The 19245-nt window shown below is 37.1% G+C and overlaps 1 protein-coding gene across 5 annotated transcripts in view; it reads left to right on the top strand.

Moving 5' to 3' along the window:
• The window catches only part of VPS13B (vacuolar protein sorting 13 homolog B), a 482687-nt gene that overhangs the window by 262845 nt on the left and 200597 nt on the right, over positions 1-19245 (top strand). For all 5 annotated transcript variants that reach the window (XM_075705900.1, XM_075705902.1, XM_075705904.1 and 2 more), the window contains 4 exons: positions 682-888; positions 15110-15281; positions 16812-16926; positions 18511-18652. In XM_075705900.1, coding sequence (XP_075562015.1) covers positions 682-888; positions 15110-15281; positions 16812-16926; positions 18511-18652 — 636 coding nt within the window. The remainder of the gene's footprint in view (positions 1-681; positions 889-15109; positions 15282-16811; positions 16927-18510; positions 18653-19245) is intronic.

Raw genomic sequence — 19245 nt, forward strand, 5'->3', positions numbered from 1 at the left:
GGTATGGTATCCAGCTGTGGATCTGCTTATATATTGTTTGCAGTTTTCTCTGAGCTTGTTTTATACAGTATGTTGCAGTATGTTGTCATACAAATTCCATGATTAATGCTTATTTACAAAAACTTGTGTAAATATCTTAGAACTGAGTCAAACAATGTGCAAGTTAAACAGTGTGTTTCTGAATATTGGAATGACATATGCCAGGAGACTATTGAGTTTCATAGTGGATATTGTTCCTAAAACATAGAACAGCTTCATATGCTGCGTGGGATCATTATGTTAACACCATTTAAATGAATAATTTTTGCATTGTTAACATTTCATAAAGTTTATATGTTTGCCTTTTTCTAGAGGCAGTATCCATACATATGAAATATAAATTACCTTTGTTTAATTGTTAAAATTGATATTAGTAGAAGTTTCACAAGACCATGTTATTGGTTATGTTTTTATGAGCTATGTGCTATATGTTTAGACAAAGCACAGATTATTTTATCAAAATCACTATACTGTAACTGATGTTAATTATTTTAATTGCAAGATAGTTGCTTACCAGAACATTATAAATGGTGAGAAGTTCAGTTCTACTACATACCAAGTCTCAATGGAGGACTTTGATCTCCCTTTACCTCACTGAGGGAAGCTTCATCTTAAAGAAGGCTTTTTTTCTTTTCCTCTCAGGTGCAGCTTCTGTATGAACTGGCTGAGATCACAAGTAAAGTTTGGAATAAAATTCAGAGGAAAGGAATTCTGTATCAGTCTTCTGTCTATACTGAAACCATGACAGGACCTGCTCCTCCTAGCTCTCCAGTTAAAAGCAGTATTGGTACTGCTCCACCAGATACCAGCACATACAGCCCATCTGCTGACATTGGGACCACTACAGAGGTAGGCTTTCTTAAAAAAAAGTGTCACGTGAGTTCTGCCTTAGAAGGTGTGGTGCGCAGGCAAGTAAGAATCAGAAGGATCAGCAAGAGCAGTAGTGTCCCTATGGAAAGTAGCTTTGCCCCAGTAAACTAATGAAGAATATTTCATTACTCAGTTTGGTGGAACAAGAGGAAGGAGGGGAAAAAAAAAAGAAAAAATTGTTGTATTGCTCCTATGCTTATTATTTGTCTGTATTGTTTCTCTTTGAAGTGAATGAACATTAACTCTTGTCAGAAAGTTATGGTTAGTGTTTCCAGATCAAGAAGCATAAGGCATTTTTCAAGTCCAGAATTATTATTATTATTGTTTTTATGTATTTCTGCTTCCTTAATTTGCAGCACTGCGTAACTCTTTGGAGCAATCTGGTACCTGATCTTGATCTCTGTGTGTGTCTAAGACTGTAAAATATTGAGACATGGGAAGGAGTTCTGCTTCTCTGCCATACTGAGGAAAGAAGACTAATTCTTTCATCAGCATGAATAGAGTGTTAAACTTCATCCATGAGTATCATTAGCTATGGGTCACCAGGTAGCTGATATAGTAGAACGGGTGGTCACAGGAGGCTGTGCAACTGAATAGCCCTATTTGTGATTTTCTTAGCACCCCTGTCAGGCTTACTAGTTAGAATAATGAGTTGGCCTTGTTTGTGCTCCAGGAGAGAGCCAAAAATGCTTAAGATGATTTGAAGGTCTACCAATGGCATATCATATGTATGCAATGCTTCATTCTTAACATAAAGCTATTAGGATGCAGGGAGACTGTTCTGAGAGACTGAGTTTCATTCTCAGAATAAACACAGCAATTTTGGGGGCACCTCGTAGAACGGTTCTGGAACACAGGAAAAATACACAGCAGTTTGAATGCTGAGTGCAATTACATATTCAACAACATTTGGTCAGGATTGCTTTAACCCTATGTCTGGTTTATATTAATTCCCATGTTTGGAAAAAATGAAATGGTGATTGCTAGTGCTTACTTTTTATATGCATCATACACACACACACACAGAGAGGTAACTGTCAATAAAAGGTGTTTGAGCTAGAGTTTCAGTTCTCAAGTTGTTTCACTAAAATGTTTCTAGATTATTTGAATAGTCTTGTGTTTGGTGTATTTCTATGTGTGTGTGATCTCAATTGTGAAAAATTTTGCCATGGATACAGAATTGAAGGTAAGCAATAATAGAAAACAATATGGTCACAAAAATAGTATTATTTTCACGTGGTTACATCAAATCCCTTTCTTACTAAAATCAGAAATCACCAGCTTCATAAATAATGATTTGGTTTTGACCCTTTATATAGACAGCAGTATTTGGAGTACATGCTGTACTTGGAGCATTACTTGAAACTGATTCAGTAATTGTTTTAATCCATATGTTACCAAGATTATTTTGGTAATATGGGTCCAAGTTCAGTGTTGTGTCCTACCCCTTTGCAAAATGTTGTTCATCATCTATTTCATTTTCTTCCTATTCTCAACAAATGTTATGCACTAGCTAAATAAATTTTCTCCTGATCTAAATGAAGTTTGGTGCATTAGCCAACAAGGGACAATGTTAGAATTTGTGTTCAGTCTTTCCACTCTGAAGCTAAGACCATCATTTCAATCTTGTTAGGATAGAAAGTTTTATTAAAACACATGGCATTAATACTGGATTTTTTTTCACAATAGGGGACTTAGAGTTGACATAGCACTTTACAACTGAGATTTGAAAACTGCTTTGAAAGAAATACATCATTGTCCTTAGGCAGGATAAATAAATTAAAAAAATTGATCATGCTCTGAGGATATTATTGAAGATATGGAAGAGGAAAGAAAGGTACAAACAGGAGAAATCTTTTGCATTAGGCCATAGTTCTTACGACTGAAAGACTGAGGAATAGAGCTCCTGTCCATCATCTCCATTCAGAGCTGTCAGCCCAAGGTGTTCTGTCTGTGGCTGGGGTAGGAGAGCAGTCCAGAAGAAAGAGCCAGCACAATAAGTGCACAGATAGAAAAGCATACTGAGGCAGGCGTCATTTGTTTAATGGAGACAGTGAGGTGGGAGAATGTATACGTGGCCGGATATTTGAGATTGTAAGAAGTTTTTTGTCAGAAATTGAAAATGAGAATTAGAAGGCTGTTTTTTATATTGTCGGGAAAAGATTCATGGAGTTGTTCAAGTAGGAGGGTAATATTTTTGACTCAGCAGCTGAGGAAAATCTTATTCCATTTCTGATTAACTGGGTGGGAATATTAGGTGTATTGAGGTGATTAAAATCTAAAGAGTATGTAAGGTGTACAACGGTTTTAATTCACAGTAGAAAGAGGCGAAGGTTTTGAATTATTGTGGTTGAAAAAAAGACTTAGAATCCTTGTCACGGGAAGTCAAGCCAGAGTTTAGATTCCTGTAAGACTGGTAGCTATAAAAATGCTGTATTGAGTTTGTGGGTACTATAATTTTTATGAATTTGTGAGTCAATGTTTATACTTGAAGACCATCTTTGATATTGGTCTTGTGATTTCTTGAAAAAATTTAGTGGTACTGTAAGGTGAAAAAGAATGGATAGCCAGTGCAAGATTCATCTAATGATTTGGTTGTTATGGGATGTAACATCAAAGGTTGTCTTGACCTAGTACTTTCTTGTATTTAAAGAATGAGGTTTAAAACAAAACAAACCTCAAAAAAACAATTATCCCTTCACTCTTAGGACTAATTTTATGTCAAGCTACCAGTTGGAGTGAGGTGAATCACCTAGCAGCATGACCAAGTTAATGCATTCTAGATGATGTAAACATTTTCCAGACAGATTTTTATTAAGCCATAGGGAAAATGATCTTAAGCACTCTACCATCAGTTTAAATCAATAGTCACCACCTTACCTAATTTTTTTTTCTTTTTTTTAAATCTTTTGGTGGCCTTCAGTAAAAATAAATCTCTAAGTGTTTTGAAGCTATACAATGAACTTTTGCAGATCAGCATGTGTAAAGTAGCTAAGAACACTGTTCCTGAGATTATGCGCAGTCCTGTTGCTTGAGTTCTGTAGTACTGTTGGGGGTGGGAAAGGGAAAGAGGTAGGAGAATCATACTTTGGCCAACCAGTGAGAAACAGTGAAAGGAACCATATTTTCTTCTCACATCTCTAATAGACTATTTTAGACAATATAAATTAAGTAATTTGTAACATAATGGTTGGCAGTATCTCCATAACACATTCTCTTCTGTGGTTGGTGGCTGTCTCTGAATTTATTCAGCATATTTCCTAGTATCAAAGCACAAGCTAGGTTTTCATTATAATGGCATGGTTGCTGTCCTGTTCTTTGAGGTAGGATTGTTGAGAATTTAAAAATATATGTGTTGAAAAATTATTTAAGCAATGTTCTCCCTCCATTCTTTTTCACCAGTGAAAGCTGTTCATCTTTTGAGAGTAGTTAATCACTTAGTTCCCCTGTTTTCTTTTGCTAACTTAATTACTATCACCATACCTAGCTGTAGATAGTGTGGTTATGAAATTGTGCTTCTCCTTTAATTGAAGAGGGTAGGATGTGAAGATGAGGGACAGCATCTGGTCACTTCTGCCATCTCCAGTTGCTACTTTGAACTATTTCAGTCTGCTGAGTGCCTCAGTTATAGTCCATATAGCGCAGACTTTATTTGAAGAAAAATAACCTCCTTAGTATGTTCAGATACACACAGAACCCCATTATAGATGCAAGGGGGCATCTGAGTGGCATCTGTACAGAGAGCTATACAGCTATTCCTCTGCCCCAAAAGCAGGCAAAGTTAGCAGTCCTTGTAGACAAGAAATGTAAATGGATTTTTTTTTTTTTAATTGTCTCCTGTGAAGTACAGCAGCTAGTTCTACCTGCCAAATTGTCTAATGGGCTGCAGATGTCAATCTGTTATACCATATTATTTTCAATGAGGCCAAGTTTTTCTTCTGGGTCTGGTGTGAAGACATAGTCCTCCACCGTCTATCCGAGTATGGGTCATTGTATGTAAGACATAAGACTTTTTATCTGGAGACTTTGTTTGTTCACAAGAGCCCAACTAGTGAAATCCAAACAAGTATTTTAAAACCCAATTGCATTGTATTGCACCAAAGTACAGTTGAGGGGTGAATATTTTTCCAGGTGCCTTCTGAAGAAGTAATTTTAATTTAAAAAAATGTAGAAGCGGGGTGGGGGATGTCAGAGTAACCTAACGCTTGCCAGCTTCATATGTCGTGGTATTCTTCAAGTGCTCTTCAGAGACCGGTATAGAAAATCTGAGCTGTGGGGAGGGATTGGTGGTGTTCAGGGACAGGAAGGCAAAAGTTATCTTTAATACCTCACAGAAGCGGTGACTGCAGGAACTGGGGTGTCAGGAAAGTTAACCAGCTGCGAAGAGCGATACTGCATGGAAGCAGAGGATGACTGAAAAAGGCATGCTTTAAGTGAACGGTAGAGGGGAAAGGGAAGGTAGAGGCAGCTTTGGGGAGGCAGCTGAGAAGACTGGAGCAGCATTCCACCATTTTCCTGGGTCTGATATATCCCCGTCTGTGGTTTTGCTGCTGGTTGGAACTGGACCACTCCTTTCCCTTCCCACAGAGTCTGAATTCCATCAAGGGAGCAATAAAAGCAGATGAAGCAGTTATAGTGCAGGCACTCACTGGCCAGGAGACCTAACACCAACAAAACCTTGCTGGATTGCTGTCTTGATACTGACAGATCTGAAAACAACTTGCAAATACTCAGAGAAATAGAAATATACTTTTATTTTAATCTCTTTAAATACTGTGTACTTAATGTCTTTACGTTGTCTAAAACGCTAGTATTGATTACTTATAGATGCATGTATTGGTGTTTAGAAATTTAAAGGTACTTAATATCGGCCTAATGCTACTCGCAAAGAAGTCAGTGGGAGCAAAGCTAGGTCCATGTTGTTTGATTTGGAAAATACCATCCTATATTTGTAAATTATAACTTGTTTTCAGACTATTGTAACAGTAGTGTTTTTAATGAAAGAAATGGAGGAGGCAGTAGATAAAAATAGAGTGCATCAACCACAATTTCACCTTGCAGCTATATATATTTTATAGTCATTATTGCTGACAAGCAGCAATGAAGTATATAGGGTAATTAAACAATAATATGTGTTTCTACAGATCTACCTTAGGGAGATTTTCCAGAAGTTTGTGTTTTATCAGAGCCTGTATTTTGTTTATCTGTTCCTGTATTTTTAAATCTTGAAGTCTGTCGAACAACAATCTTTGCTGCGATATGTACAGGGGTTTTTTTAAGTTTAGAGACTTTAGAGTTAAGGTGTTATTTTGTTCTGTGGGAGACAAATGATTATTTTTAAAGCTTCTTTCAGCTGCAACAGACTTGCTATAAATGAATCAGAAGAAAGCAAACTCTCACAACTGTTTATATTAAACAGCAAAAGAAGTAATTTGTTTATGTGATCTGTGGATGATTTATATTTTAAGCTGTGTGTAATTCTTTTCATGCTGACGAGTTGAAAGTGAGCACCGCAGTCCTATGTGGATAAAGCTACCTAGCTTACTGAATTTTAGTCTGGGTGGTGGTAAGACAGGGCAACATAAGTGAGAGGCTTAAGTACTGGAGGGCTGGAAACAGTTAATCATTTTTACCATCCCTCCTTTGGAACAGCAAAAGCAAAGGTAGTACAGACTACAACAGGCCACTTGTTACTGTTTACTTAAGTACAAACAGTGGTAGAAGTGTTTAGTCCTTGGGGAAACTCAGTGATTGAGCAAGAACGCAGAAGTTATTTTGATAAGGCATAGCAGTAGTGTGGCCAAACTGTGATCATCCCTGAGCTTTAGGCAGGCCAAGGATGAAGGCCTCATATGTTTGGATCTTCCTGATGAACAAAGATAAATTCTGCTAAGAAAATAAACTCAGTATATTGGTCAATTTGCAACAATTGGTGAAAGAATTAAATTGTATATTTTAGGACTTGGCATGAGAAGTTGTGGGAAAATAGTTCAGGGTTTCTGACTCTGGCTTGATTTTTCTGTAGATCTGGAAACAGAGCAGAAAATTACTGCATAAACATATTTAACAATACCACGCTGGGTGCTGAAAATCCAAAATGAAAATTGAAACTGCATGAGAAGCAAGAGCACAGCCTCCTTGCTTCAGTTTCTTAGTTTTTCACTGCAAAAAATTGCTAAGAATTTGAGCTTATTTAAAAAAAAAAAAAAAAAAAAAAAAAAAAAAAAAGACATCAGCTACTGCAGACCATCAGTTTTTTAGTCCCTGTGACTCTGCCCAATGGTTCTGGTTACAGTACCACTAACAGAAGGCTAAGAAGAAATGCAATCTCTTCATTTTTCACCTCCCAAAGGATAGCCATAGAGCATCGTCTGCCTTCAGAGGGGCATCTGCAGTGCTTCTGCCACTGAGAAAGAGAATGGGCCAATTCAGCTGTTTATGTGCATTTGAATGGCAGAACAGATTTAGATAGTATGTTCACATTGAACTGTTGAATTAATGATGAGTGGAGCCAGTAACAGAGTAACCTCTGACAGGGACGTGGTGTTGAGTAGCTGGGGATGTCTGTTGATAAGGTCTGCAGCTAGCACAGCTGCAAACAGAAGTTATCACTGAAAGCCTCAGCATAATGCAGTTTTAGCTATACAGTCAAGCTAGCTAGTCCAAGCAGTAGTACACACAAGTGACCTGGAATATGGGGTGGGAACGCGGTAACCCAAGTACAGAATTGCAGCGCAAAGCTAAGCACAAGTGAGTTGAGGCCCTGGGTAGGACTTGCAGGCCCTGTGGTAGAACAAGTTCCAAAACCCTGGCAATTGCAGGTCCAGGTGTCTGATTCTCAACTTACTCTGCCTCTGGCTGTGTCCAGAGGTTCACAGTTCCTTTATTGCTGATAACATTGGTTTACATCAACATTCTCCATTTGATTCCTAGAAATTCAAGAACTGGTTTTCTTTTTTAAGTTTGCTTCCAGAAATATATGCATGTGTAGGCCTTACTTGTGCATTGACTGTATGTTTTGTTCTACAGCTACACAATTGTGTGCTACATAGTCTGAATAGGATTTAATAAAGCCACCTCACATGCTACAGAAATTAAAGCGTGAGAAAAATCTGCAGTTCAGACAATCATAATCACAAACAACATTGGAATGATGCCAGTGAAAGCTTAGCTCCAGCAAGTAGTAACAGAAAGTGCAAGAACCTTGGCCTCTTTTCCTCACCTGTGTACTTTTTGGTCACAGCATATCAGATATGCGGCCTATTCCATTATGTATTTAGAAAAGGAGGAAGCAGTTTCTAATGATACATCTGGGTCTGTACCTGTAACTCTGTTTTTCTGTAAACTTCATAGATATAATAGGCTTGGAAGTTGGTAGGGGTCACATTCCCTAAAAATCAGGGTTTGCTGCTTTTAAATTTGATTGCACATTCCTGGGTTAATTTGCTTTTTATATATGTCTGGGTTTATGCTAGATAAATGCAGTCCTTCAGGAATCTCACAAATACTGTTATAAGTAACCTTGTGCCAAAATTATCAACTGGCTGATTCTCTGAGAGGCGTAGTACATCACTTAATATCTTCAGGAAAATAAGTTTACAGAAAAGTGTGGGAAAATGATAGCCTCAGTTTTCTACAGAACAAAGTTATCTATATACTCAAACCACTAAACAAAACCAGCTCTCTGTGGAAAAAAAAAAGTCAACAAAATGCATGAAACATCTGAACACACTAAATTACAAAAATAATAGAACCCAATTATAAAATTCAAAATTTGCCATGGTGGCAGTACGTATTAGCTTTTAACCCTTTAAGTTTAATTTACTATTGTTTTCTTCTTTTTTTAACTATTAGAAATGTAGAGACCTGCCAAAATTTTAGAGTAAAGTTGATTTTCATACAAAAAAGCATTTTGGAACATGTCCAGTGGGAGAGTGAGGGTGTGTACAGAGGGCAGGGAGGAGACTGTCTCTCATTCCCACCCTCTCCATCATAGTTTGTAAGTTACAGTTTGGCAAATTAAGTGTGCCTACAATACAAAAAGAACTTAAAAAATGCTGCAGCTCTTAAAAAAAAAAAAAAAAGCTTTTGATAGAATGAAAAGAATAGAGAGCAGCAAATCAGTCCACAGAACATCAACATTGGCTTGAACTTTGACTTGAACTGTAAACAAACATATTCTCAGGTTTAAATGTGTACTGTTTCTCTCTTTCCTTAACCTTTAATTGGTTTCCATTTCTTGATACCCTGTGAAATCCATCTGAGGATCTCAGCTAAAGAAAATTGTCCTTGGCTGGCTCCTTCCTTCAGAGCCACCCTGCTGAAGGGATCCCCCTCCCATTCCAAAGCACCATTGACTCCAATGTCTCTAGAGCATGTGAGCCTCGATGAGAACAGTCATCACAGACACAACAAAACTCCCACACAGAAGCATCATCTTTTAGGGGTATCATTCAAAGGCAAATTATGAAGGTGTGGGAAGTTATTGGAAGGCAGAGTGTCAACCATTTGGATAAATTATATGAAAGAAACAAGAAGAAGAAAAGAGTTTATTGGCAGAAACTGAAAGGTTCAGAATTGATGCCATGCTGATGGCATGCAATTGCAAGTCATGAAACAGGATGGGGCTTCTCTGATGTCAGAATGAGGACTTTGCAAATGGAGACTCATTAAGAAGGGAGACAGGATTCTTAAAGTATTGTGTTCTTTCCAGCTCTGGAAGGCTACGTTTTTGCTCCTGCTTTTTATAGCTTTACAAGCAGGCAGAGTAGATAGTTGGAGGGGAGGCAGGCTAGTGTTTGAAGAGGGTGGACAGGAATAGTCAGAGGATGGCAAAATGGCTGGGTGGTTGTTGCATCCTGGCTTATGCCACTGTCCTATCAATGGAGCCTGCCGTTTCAGGAGAAGCAAAAGGACTGACATTGGTTAGTACTGGAGAATTGGCTGCTCTGCCTACATCCTTTCAGATGCTGGGGGATTTCCAGGTCTGACACTCTCCAAGGCTGTTTCCCAATTTTCATTCCTTCCCCATACTTTTCCATTCCAAGGACAGGCACTGGCATCCTTGAACAAACAAAACTGAGTCTTGCTTACAGTGCTCAAAAGATATTTACTTCTATGTTGCTGTCAGTGCTGTCTTGTAGGACAATTAAATGGCACTGGAGAGAGTAGAGCTCTTTCTGAAGACAGTAGGAAATGTCTCGCAAAAGCGGGATTAGTAAACAGTACTCGGAGATAGGAGTCTTTGGACAAAAAGGTCCAGCAAGAGGCAGGACAGATTTTGCTGGGGGAGCAAATAGGAAATATGAGTCACAGTTTGGCAGAAAAGAGTTAACCTCTGCCCTGAACATGCTATTTAGCAGGTTCTACAACCACTTTATCTTTTCATTTTCATCTTGTTGGGTGCTATATGCCTACTGTGCCACACTTGCTTTGGAGTTGGATGCATTTTAGTGAAATGAGCTATCTGAGGTTTCTCCGTTTAGATGTCCTACTGTGATAGACATTAAGTATTATTAGATACACAGCAGGAGACAGGCCCTGCTACATTTAATAATCTGAATTTGCAGACAATGTAAGAGAAAAATGGAAGAAGGAAGAGTAAATAAATTATAAAAGCAAGAGGGCCATGTTAAGTGCGTGGCTTGGAGAGCAATGTCAGGTGGTTTTGTGTAAGGAAGTTTGCTCATTGAAAACACAATGGAGAAGAAATGCTCAAAAGAGAAAGGACAGGGAGGGACACAAGAAAGGAGAGAAGGCATAGTGTGTGGCTGAAGTTTGTTTTTTTTTTTTTTAAAAAAAAGAAAGAAGTAGCCTTGAGTAGGTCCTTTCTCCAATTTTGTTTATAAGCTAGTGGTTACTTATTTAAACACACTGACAACTTGGTGACAGTTAAGAACATTTCAGGGAAGAAAGGATTCTAAAAGAGAGAAGGTGTTATAAAAATTGGTAGATAAAATGGTATAGGGAAGTATCCCTCTGGGAGGTCTGAAGGGAACCGGATGAATCTCCTTCTCCTTAACTCTGGTTGTCTGCTTGTTCTCTTGTATGCTGTTACCAGCTCTCTCACCAATGGACTCATCCATTTGTCCCCTTGTTTCTGTAACTTGTCTTCTGTAAGTACATTCAGAATCTTCTTTCCCAAACTCATTTTCTTAACTCCCATTATTACAGCTCCCTGCTCCATCCGTCACACATGCAAATAAATACATACATACACAGGCAAGTGTTCTTTCTCTCTTTCTGATTAATCTTGCTCATATCCTTCTGGTCCTTGTCCAGCTACTTCAGACCAGTCCATCCATGTCTTTCTCATATAGAGACAGCAGTGTTTCTCTTGTCTTAGATTCTGGGCTAATTGCACTTCTTCTGCCCTTATGGACTCCATGAGGACCACACATTCAATTGATGGGCCTCTAAGTACTGCTTTTTTTACAAAGCAAGAACTTCATTCAGATCAAGGCATAGGTGTTAGTTTTCTTCAGTTTGTTTTTGCAGGTCTTTGGTACTTCCAGCTTTGTGTTTGTTCATTCATTCATTTATATTCCCTCTCTCTTTCTCACTCTCTCAACCTGACCATTAATAAGTGATCAAGCATTTTATAGCAGACATCTAGGAGATTTATGTAAAGACATCACAGACAAAACCCATCATAGGGCAATGAATATATAACATGCATACCAATTTATTATCCTGTTTACCTTTTCATATTTAAGATGCTAGCATACATTGCACCTTTTCAGAGGTTAATACTGTCAATGTTATATGATTTTCTTACCCTTTTGTTAGTTCTCTGGAAGGTGAGCTGTTTGTTTTTCCTATGGGTTGAAACTCTCCATTGTCTTCCTTTCATGCTCTGTGATCTCATCCCTACATGGCATTCACAAATCCAATGAGTATTATGTCTTTTTTTCAGTCTGACTTGTACACTGTCACCTAATGCCATATCCATGGTTCCCTGACACATTATGCTGAAATATTTAAGGAAATCTTCCCAATTATAACAGCACTTGCTTTCTGTACACTAGTGAAACACTTCTCAGAGAGCAGTTTCCTTCATCATGAACTCTTTTGCAAAAAACAGGCGTGTTTTTTTTTTTTTTTGCTGTTCACCAGCCACTGATAATTAGTAATGATAGCACTAATCTCTAATCCTAGAGATTTACAAAGTTGAACTACTTAATTTTTAGAAACAGCAGCTTTAATTCAAGTAACTGCCAGGGCATGTTTTTTCTGTGATTTTTTTTTTTTTTTTTTCTTTTTAACAGAGGTCTTTAATACAGTCAACACAGATTTGCATGAAGACAGTTTTGCACATACCTGAGTTATGGACTAGCTAGTTACATTCATAATGAAAAGACACCATTAATAGTCTTGAGCCATGGTAAAGTTAGAATTGGGCTCGTATTTCTTTGTTTTCCTCTTCACAAATGGTATCTGAAGAGCAAAAGCACACTGACATTTCATAAAGCAAAATCTAATTTCTCAGTCCATAAAGCACATGTTGCAGTTTGGTTCTAAATCTAGCAATGATGATATTTTAAAAATTTTCACAAGTTTATAGTTACATGTAATGTTATGGAAATATCATTGCTTTTTCTTAAAACTTAACTGATGAGAGTAGGATATTTCTTTTCTTACTGGATTGTGTAATTTCACCATGGAATGAGCATTACAGTGCTATATACCATCTCCCTCTGTCCGAACTTAGTCTGAAGGTTTCTCTTACTTGAGGTATTGTCTGATTTATTTTCCTTTAATTTGTTTTAAAAAGTGAGATGAGGAGATTGAAATGTATATATACTCCACTAAGAAACCTCGTGTTAATAGCAGCTAATTTTCTGCACCTCTGGAGTCGAACATTTTTTCAAAAGATGGTCACCTATGGCTCTACAGGTAGTCTGTTCAGAGCTGTAAGCAATAATGCCTTAAATAACAAATATAAAAATAAATAAAAATATACCTGTTTTCTTTCATGTATTTTGATTAATGTAAAGCCACCATCACCATAGACAGTTGAAGGTGAACTGAATCTTAATTCTCATTTCAGCACTTCATATTATGTCTGTTGAACTGGTCCAAATCTTGTAGTCTCATGTTTGGGTATTATTTTCTTGTAACATACTTACGTTAGTTGCGCAAGCTCTTGCCTTCCTCGTATGAATGAATATCTGGAGTGGTAAGTTCTCTGTGTCAGCTATTGACAATGTAGATGGTATCTTATCAATTATGGTAGGTCTCACTGAGTTTTCCAAGGGTAAAGGTTACTGCACACAGATAAAGTACCTTTGCTCTTTCTGTCTGTGTCCTCTAGGAGTTTTGCGGGGGTGGGGGAGGAGGGAGTTACTCTGAGTGACACAGAGCTGAAAGCGTGAAGCAGAAGTTGTGTTTCAGTGTTTCTCTGAAAAAGAAAGTGGTAAATGTAATCATATTTTTCATTGTGTAATAAATTCTACAAGCACAATGTCAGCTGCTCCGTTTCGTGTATATCAGCCAGCCCAAAGTCATAATGGATTGTGTGCAAAACTCTTGTAAGATTTTGACCTACCTTCTTGTCTTCTCTTATGGTTAGGTTGGTGATAAAAGAACATGTATACATGATAGAAATCCTATAATTAAACTGTAGGCCTGAGCTGATTGAAAATGTGATTTGTCAACATAAATGCTTCCGTATGAGCTATGTCATTAGGTTTTGGATGAGTTCTACCCATCCAGAAAACATTGCTAAGAGAACTTCCATACTCACATTCTCCAGTCTTGGACTGAAGAATGAGTCAAGTGCTGTCAGATTTTAAATTTTGCTACTGAAAGTAAGGTTTTTCTGGGACATGTGAAGCTGAAGTGAGTGCATTGTCATTTCTTGCCTGACAGGTTAAAATGCATTCAGTCAAACTTCAATGCTTTCTGTGTAGGTCTGATTCTAGCGTGTCTTCAATATAAATCATCTCGGCTAGTCATCAGATAAATCTCAAAATTCCCAAATGTGGTGTTCACCATAATTTACAATTCCTAATCCCCAAAACTGTCATTGAAAGTTAAGACTTCGGGTGTTTATTGGTCTGTAAATCCTAAACAACTTGGTCTTAATGGATCAAAGTGACAATACCCCCGTTCCTTTCATTTTGTGCTTGAATAATGAAGAAAACTTGCAACACTTGGTGGAATTGCAAGTGAAGATGCTGGTGGATTTTTGGTGGCTTCTGGTTGACATTAGTGACTTCTGTGTTCATTGCATTCAGTTTAATAGGCTAGCAGCTGATGAGCAATTATGTTTGCATCTTTCCTTTCCTATTTGGAGGCAGTAAGTTCCAGCAAAGGAGCAGGGTGAAGTCCCATGGCTGGTAAATATTTTAGTTGTGCTATCAAGAATTATCAGAACATGCCTGCAGGGCTCTGATAAGCCCTCATAACAGCATTTTCAGTATAGCTTTCATCATGTTCTTTTCCTAAAAATACTAACCTTTTTGTTGTCTTTGAGCCCTTAACGTTCTAGGGAATGAACAGAGATTATTGATGGCACAGAAGCTTCTACAAGCTCATTTGTCAACATACTATATATTTAAGAATATCACAAGTGACAATCACCTTTTTTAAACAACAGAAAGACTTGAAAAGTGGCAACTAAAATGTTTCCAGTACTTACAAAAGGCTATTATTTTGTGAAATCATTTTCCCAAGCGGTTACAGGGAAGAAGGGGGAAAAAAAAAAACCAAAACCCAAAACCAGTGGTGTGTATGTAGTATAGAAGTGTTATGACCATACTGGGTGGCTCTTTATTTGGTACCTCCAACAACTCTTTCTTCCTTTGCCTTTCAGATATGCACAAGCCTGCTTATCCCCTTTCCCACTGCATCTCAGAAAATTCCTATCAGCCTCTGCTTTTTCATTGATGATAGTGTTTCACTAGCGTAGAGTTAATGAGGAAAACTCACTACACCAAGTGGAACCAAGTCATGGAACCTAACCTTACGGTTTTACCATATAATCTTTGTCAAGGTCTATTATCTCTACCTAAGAAAAGGAGAATATATTTTGGTTTATTTTTTTCCTAATGCTAAAAAATGGTTTCATTCAAATATATATTATTAGTGAGTCTGTATTTATATATTTTAGGAATCTTCATCAGTCTAGACAGAAGAAAAAAGAGAAGTGGTGAAAAGCAATACTTTTTTTTCTTCAGCTATTACATCTGTTTCATAGGGTGATTCCCTTCAGGGTGGTGATGATTCTCCATTCTCAGACTCCATTACATTGGAACAAACAACGAGTAATATTGGAGTCTCAAGCGGACGTGTCAGCCTATGGATGCAGTGGATGTTGCCAAAAATTACTATAAAATTGTTTGCTCCTGATCCTAGAAATAATGGCACAGGTATTCAGCATTTTTTCACCTACTGTACTATTTTAAATTCCATACATTATCTTACAGCACAGTATTAGCTATTCAGAGCATTTCCTGACAATATTAAACACTGTAATGCAGAAATAATGGGTTTGTCTATATTTTCATAGAATCATAGAATCGTTTACGTTGGAAAAGACCTTTAAGATCATCCAGTCCAACCATTAACCTACACTACCAAGTCCACACTAAGCCAATCAAGGGTAGACTAGACTAAACCATGTCCCAAAGTGCCACATCTACCCGTGTTTTGAACCCCTCCAGGGATGGGGACTCCACCACCTCTCTGGGCAGCCTGTTCCAATGCTTGACTACCCTTTCTGTGAAGAAATTTCTCCTAATATCCAACCTAAACCTCCCCTGGCGCAGCTTGAGCCCATTTCCTCTTGTCCTATCGCTAACTACCTGGGAGAAGAGACCAACACCCACCTTGCTACAACCTCCTTTCAGGTAGTTGTAGAGAGCAATAAGGTCTCCCCTCAGCCTCCTCTTCTCCAGACTAAACAGCCCCAGTTCCCTCAGCCACTCCTCATAAGGCCTGTGCTCCAGACCCTTCACCAGCTAAACTAGAGCGACAAGCTATACTTAGGTTAGTGCATGTAATCAGAGTTCACTATTGTTGTTTGGTATAAACTTTCCCCTCCGTGTGGAAAGATGATTATATTAAATTGGAAATAAGTTAGTTATTTTACTTGAGTGCTGCGTTTATTGCGTTAGAAGCAATGATGTTTCATTTTGATATAAGTTAGTAGTATGTTTTGTGTATGTCCACATATAGACACGTAGTTTTCTATTGATAATTTCAAATTTAAATTTAACGTAATCATCATAGTATAATCCTTAACGTCATAGGAAGCTTAATGTGGATTTCAACATAGAAGTTTCAACTTCTGGGTTGAAAAGAGAATATGTGTGGTACACAGCTTCTCTTTTTTTTCTTTGAGACTTTGAGATTAAAGTTGGATTATTGTCTGGACAGTAGGTGTTTGAAAGGAACTTGGATTCTATAAATGTACTGCAGGACTTTTTTTTTTTGTAATTTTTTGGGGGGGTGGGTTAGGAAATGCTGCTGCTTAGCAATTAACATTGTTATTCATAGAAATGTGAAAAAGTAAGGAGACTAATGATTAAAGTTAATTTTCAAAGAGATGTACTTGAACCTTTGATTTTTAAAAGACTGATTACATGAAAGAAAACTCAAGTATTGTTAGAGTAAACATCTTGGCAAATTTTTTTTACCTTTTTTTCAGGAATTATACTATGAACTAAAAATCCCATATATAAGTCTCTCTACACATTTGTATAAAAAGGTTTGGATTCTAGGATTTTTTTCTGGTTCCTATCTGTGTGGCACTTGAATCAAAAAGTGCTTTATGAAAAGGCTCTGAGCAGAAGTAGCATCACCCTATTTACAAAATGTAGTGTCTCATATTTCTTGCTTAATAACTTGCAAGTTTGAGATTAATAACTAATATTTTTTATTTTCTTTGACTATTGCAGAAGTTTGTGTTGTCAGTGAATTAGAAGATCTCAGTGCCTCAGTGGATATGCAGGATGTCTATACCAAAATCAAATGTAAAATAGAAAGCTTCAATATTGATCATTACAGAAACAGGTAATTCCTGGGAGTTATTCTGCTTTAATTTCAGGCTGAAAGAAGGCAGCAGCTGGTATTTTTCCTTAATGCTTAACTTGAATTTAAGGTAATTGTTCATTTTCAGTGAAATTATTTTAACCTTTTAAGTAATAAAAATCAGGATAACATTTTCTCAGAATTATATCTGATTCCAAAGAAATACATAGAAATCATTACAAATCAGGAGAGCATTTTTTCACACTTACTGATCTGTTAGTCCATTAGACAAAAATCATTCTTTTTAGCTAAACTTTTGAATGGGAAATTCCTTAAATATTGCTTCATGATGTGTTAGCAGGTGCCAGTGTTTAATGATTTATGGTACCATACTCTTAGATATTAAAAAGAATTTTCTAGCAAATGGAGCTGTTTCTTTTGCTGTGGCTTAGCAATGCTGTAATGCAGGGAACTGAGCTGATTATCTGTGTCTGTGTGACATGGCATAATGTTACGCAGACACACCTGAGTAAAATTTCAGTAATTAATATCAACCAGTATATCATCAATAGTATGTACATTTAGGGTAGGTAGTTAGGCCTACTATATAGCTTGGAACTTTAGGAAGTCTTTTTAGTTGAATAGTTTGCTGCACCAATGTGACTGCCTTCATTTGGCACCTAGGCACACAGTTCCGTAGAGAGATTGCGCGTGCCACCTTCTAGCTTGTACTGGCCATGAACACGCTAGTCTTGACAAAATAAGAGAAGACCCTGTGTAGTCTTTGATCAACTGGGTTAGTGTTTGCCATTACATATCAAGAGATTCTGTTATGGGAGACAGAAATTAGGAGAAGATAGAATAGTTGTTGTGTTACTCCCTGAGAGGAAAGAAAAATAACGGTTAAAAGCATCAGAACATTTTTTGGCATTGAAAATGACTAAAATATTTAGGGACATAAATCATTTTGACTTAGGAGGCAATGTCTGCAAGGTCTTATTGGACACTTACTGTTCACTGTGTACAATAGGAAGGAGATTTAGTATCAACTTAGCAAAGTTGCCAACATTTCTGAGTCTTTTTTTCTAATCAGCTGTCTTAAAAACCTGAATTCCTGTTCTTTTGCCTAAGTTACAAATGCAGTTATTGTTTGTACATATTGTAATATTTGATAATCAAAATTTGCACTTTATTTTTTAAAATCATGATGCATTAAAAAATAATCCAGCCACCAAGCCAGAAAACATGAAATTACATTACTTTGTTCACATTTTTTGGTTCTTGTAATCATTCTCCTCCTCATTCTAATAAAGCTATCTGCTGAAAATCCAGGGGTAAGTCTCTTTTCTGTATACAGGATTTTACTATACTTTTATTCTCATGTGTCTTGACCTCTTGCTATAGGTTGTCCTTTCCCATAAACTTTTACAAAGTTGTTTGGTTTTTTAACCCATTTTTTGCTTGATCTGATTGAATTTCAGCTTTTTAGGAAAAGGTATGGTATAAGCTTTATCTTGCAGTTACACAGAACCATGCAAGTGTAATGTAATTTTTTTTGCTTATAGCGGGTTTTTTTTTTTCTTCTTTTTGTCTTCCCCTCTTCCATGCCTTGTTTGTTACCTCAAGCCTTGGGGAAGATTCTTGGTCTCTGGGGCAATATGGAGGTGTGTTCCTTTCCTGTACTGACAAGCTGAACAGACGTACCTTGTTGGTTCGACCCGTCAGCAAGCAGGACCCTTTCAGTAACTTCTCCGGCTTCTTTCCCTCTGTAAGAATCTTTTTTAAAATTTTTTACTACAGAACTTCCACTAATAATGGCAGTTGGAGTAAAAATTAAAAAAAAAAAAAAATCTCAAATGGCTTTAGTTTCTTGTCATCTGATTTTTTTTTTTGTACTGAATATATTTATGGCATATAGTGATTATATTAGTTGTGTTATTTCCCTCTTATCCTTTAGTAATACTTGTCAGTCATTTTTTAGTAGATATGGAAATGAGGATTGATGGTTCACAACCTGGTACATAACAGCAGTCCACTGAAGTCAGTGGGATTTGTTTATATTAAAAGTGAGCACATACAGTACTGTTTAGAGACCAAATATGTAAAAGGCAGTACTGAACACTGCCTTTTGTTCATGTAATTCTGATACCTACTTAGGGATTTAAGTACTTTATATTACTGCAATATACCTTTAGGCAACCTTTTAAAATTACTTCTTATGATAATGCAACAATTAACAATTTTATATTAGAGTCTTTTGAATGCTTGGAACATTACTTGCTGATTCAGAATGTCACACATTATGAGTGTGAGATATTTAGCCCCTTTTTTCTTGCCTTTTTATCCTTGAAAGACTATATG

Source organism: Pelecanus crispus, chromosome 2 (genome assembly GCF_030463565.1).
Source record: "Pelecanus crispus isolate bPelCri1 chromosome 2, bPelCri1.pri, whole genome shotgun sequence".
Taxonomy (NCBI): Eukaryota; Metazoa; Chordata; class Aves; order Pelecaniformes; family Pelecanidae; genus Pelecanus; species Pelecanus crispus.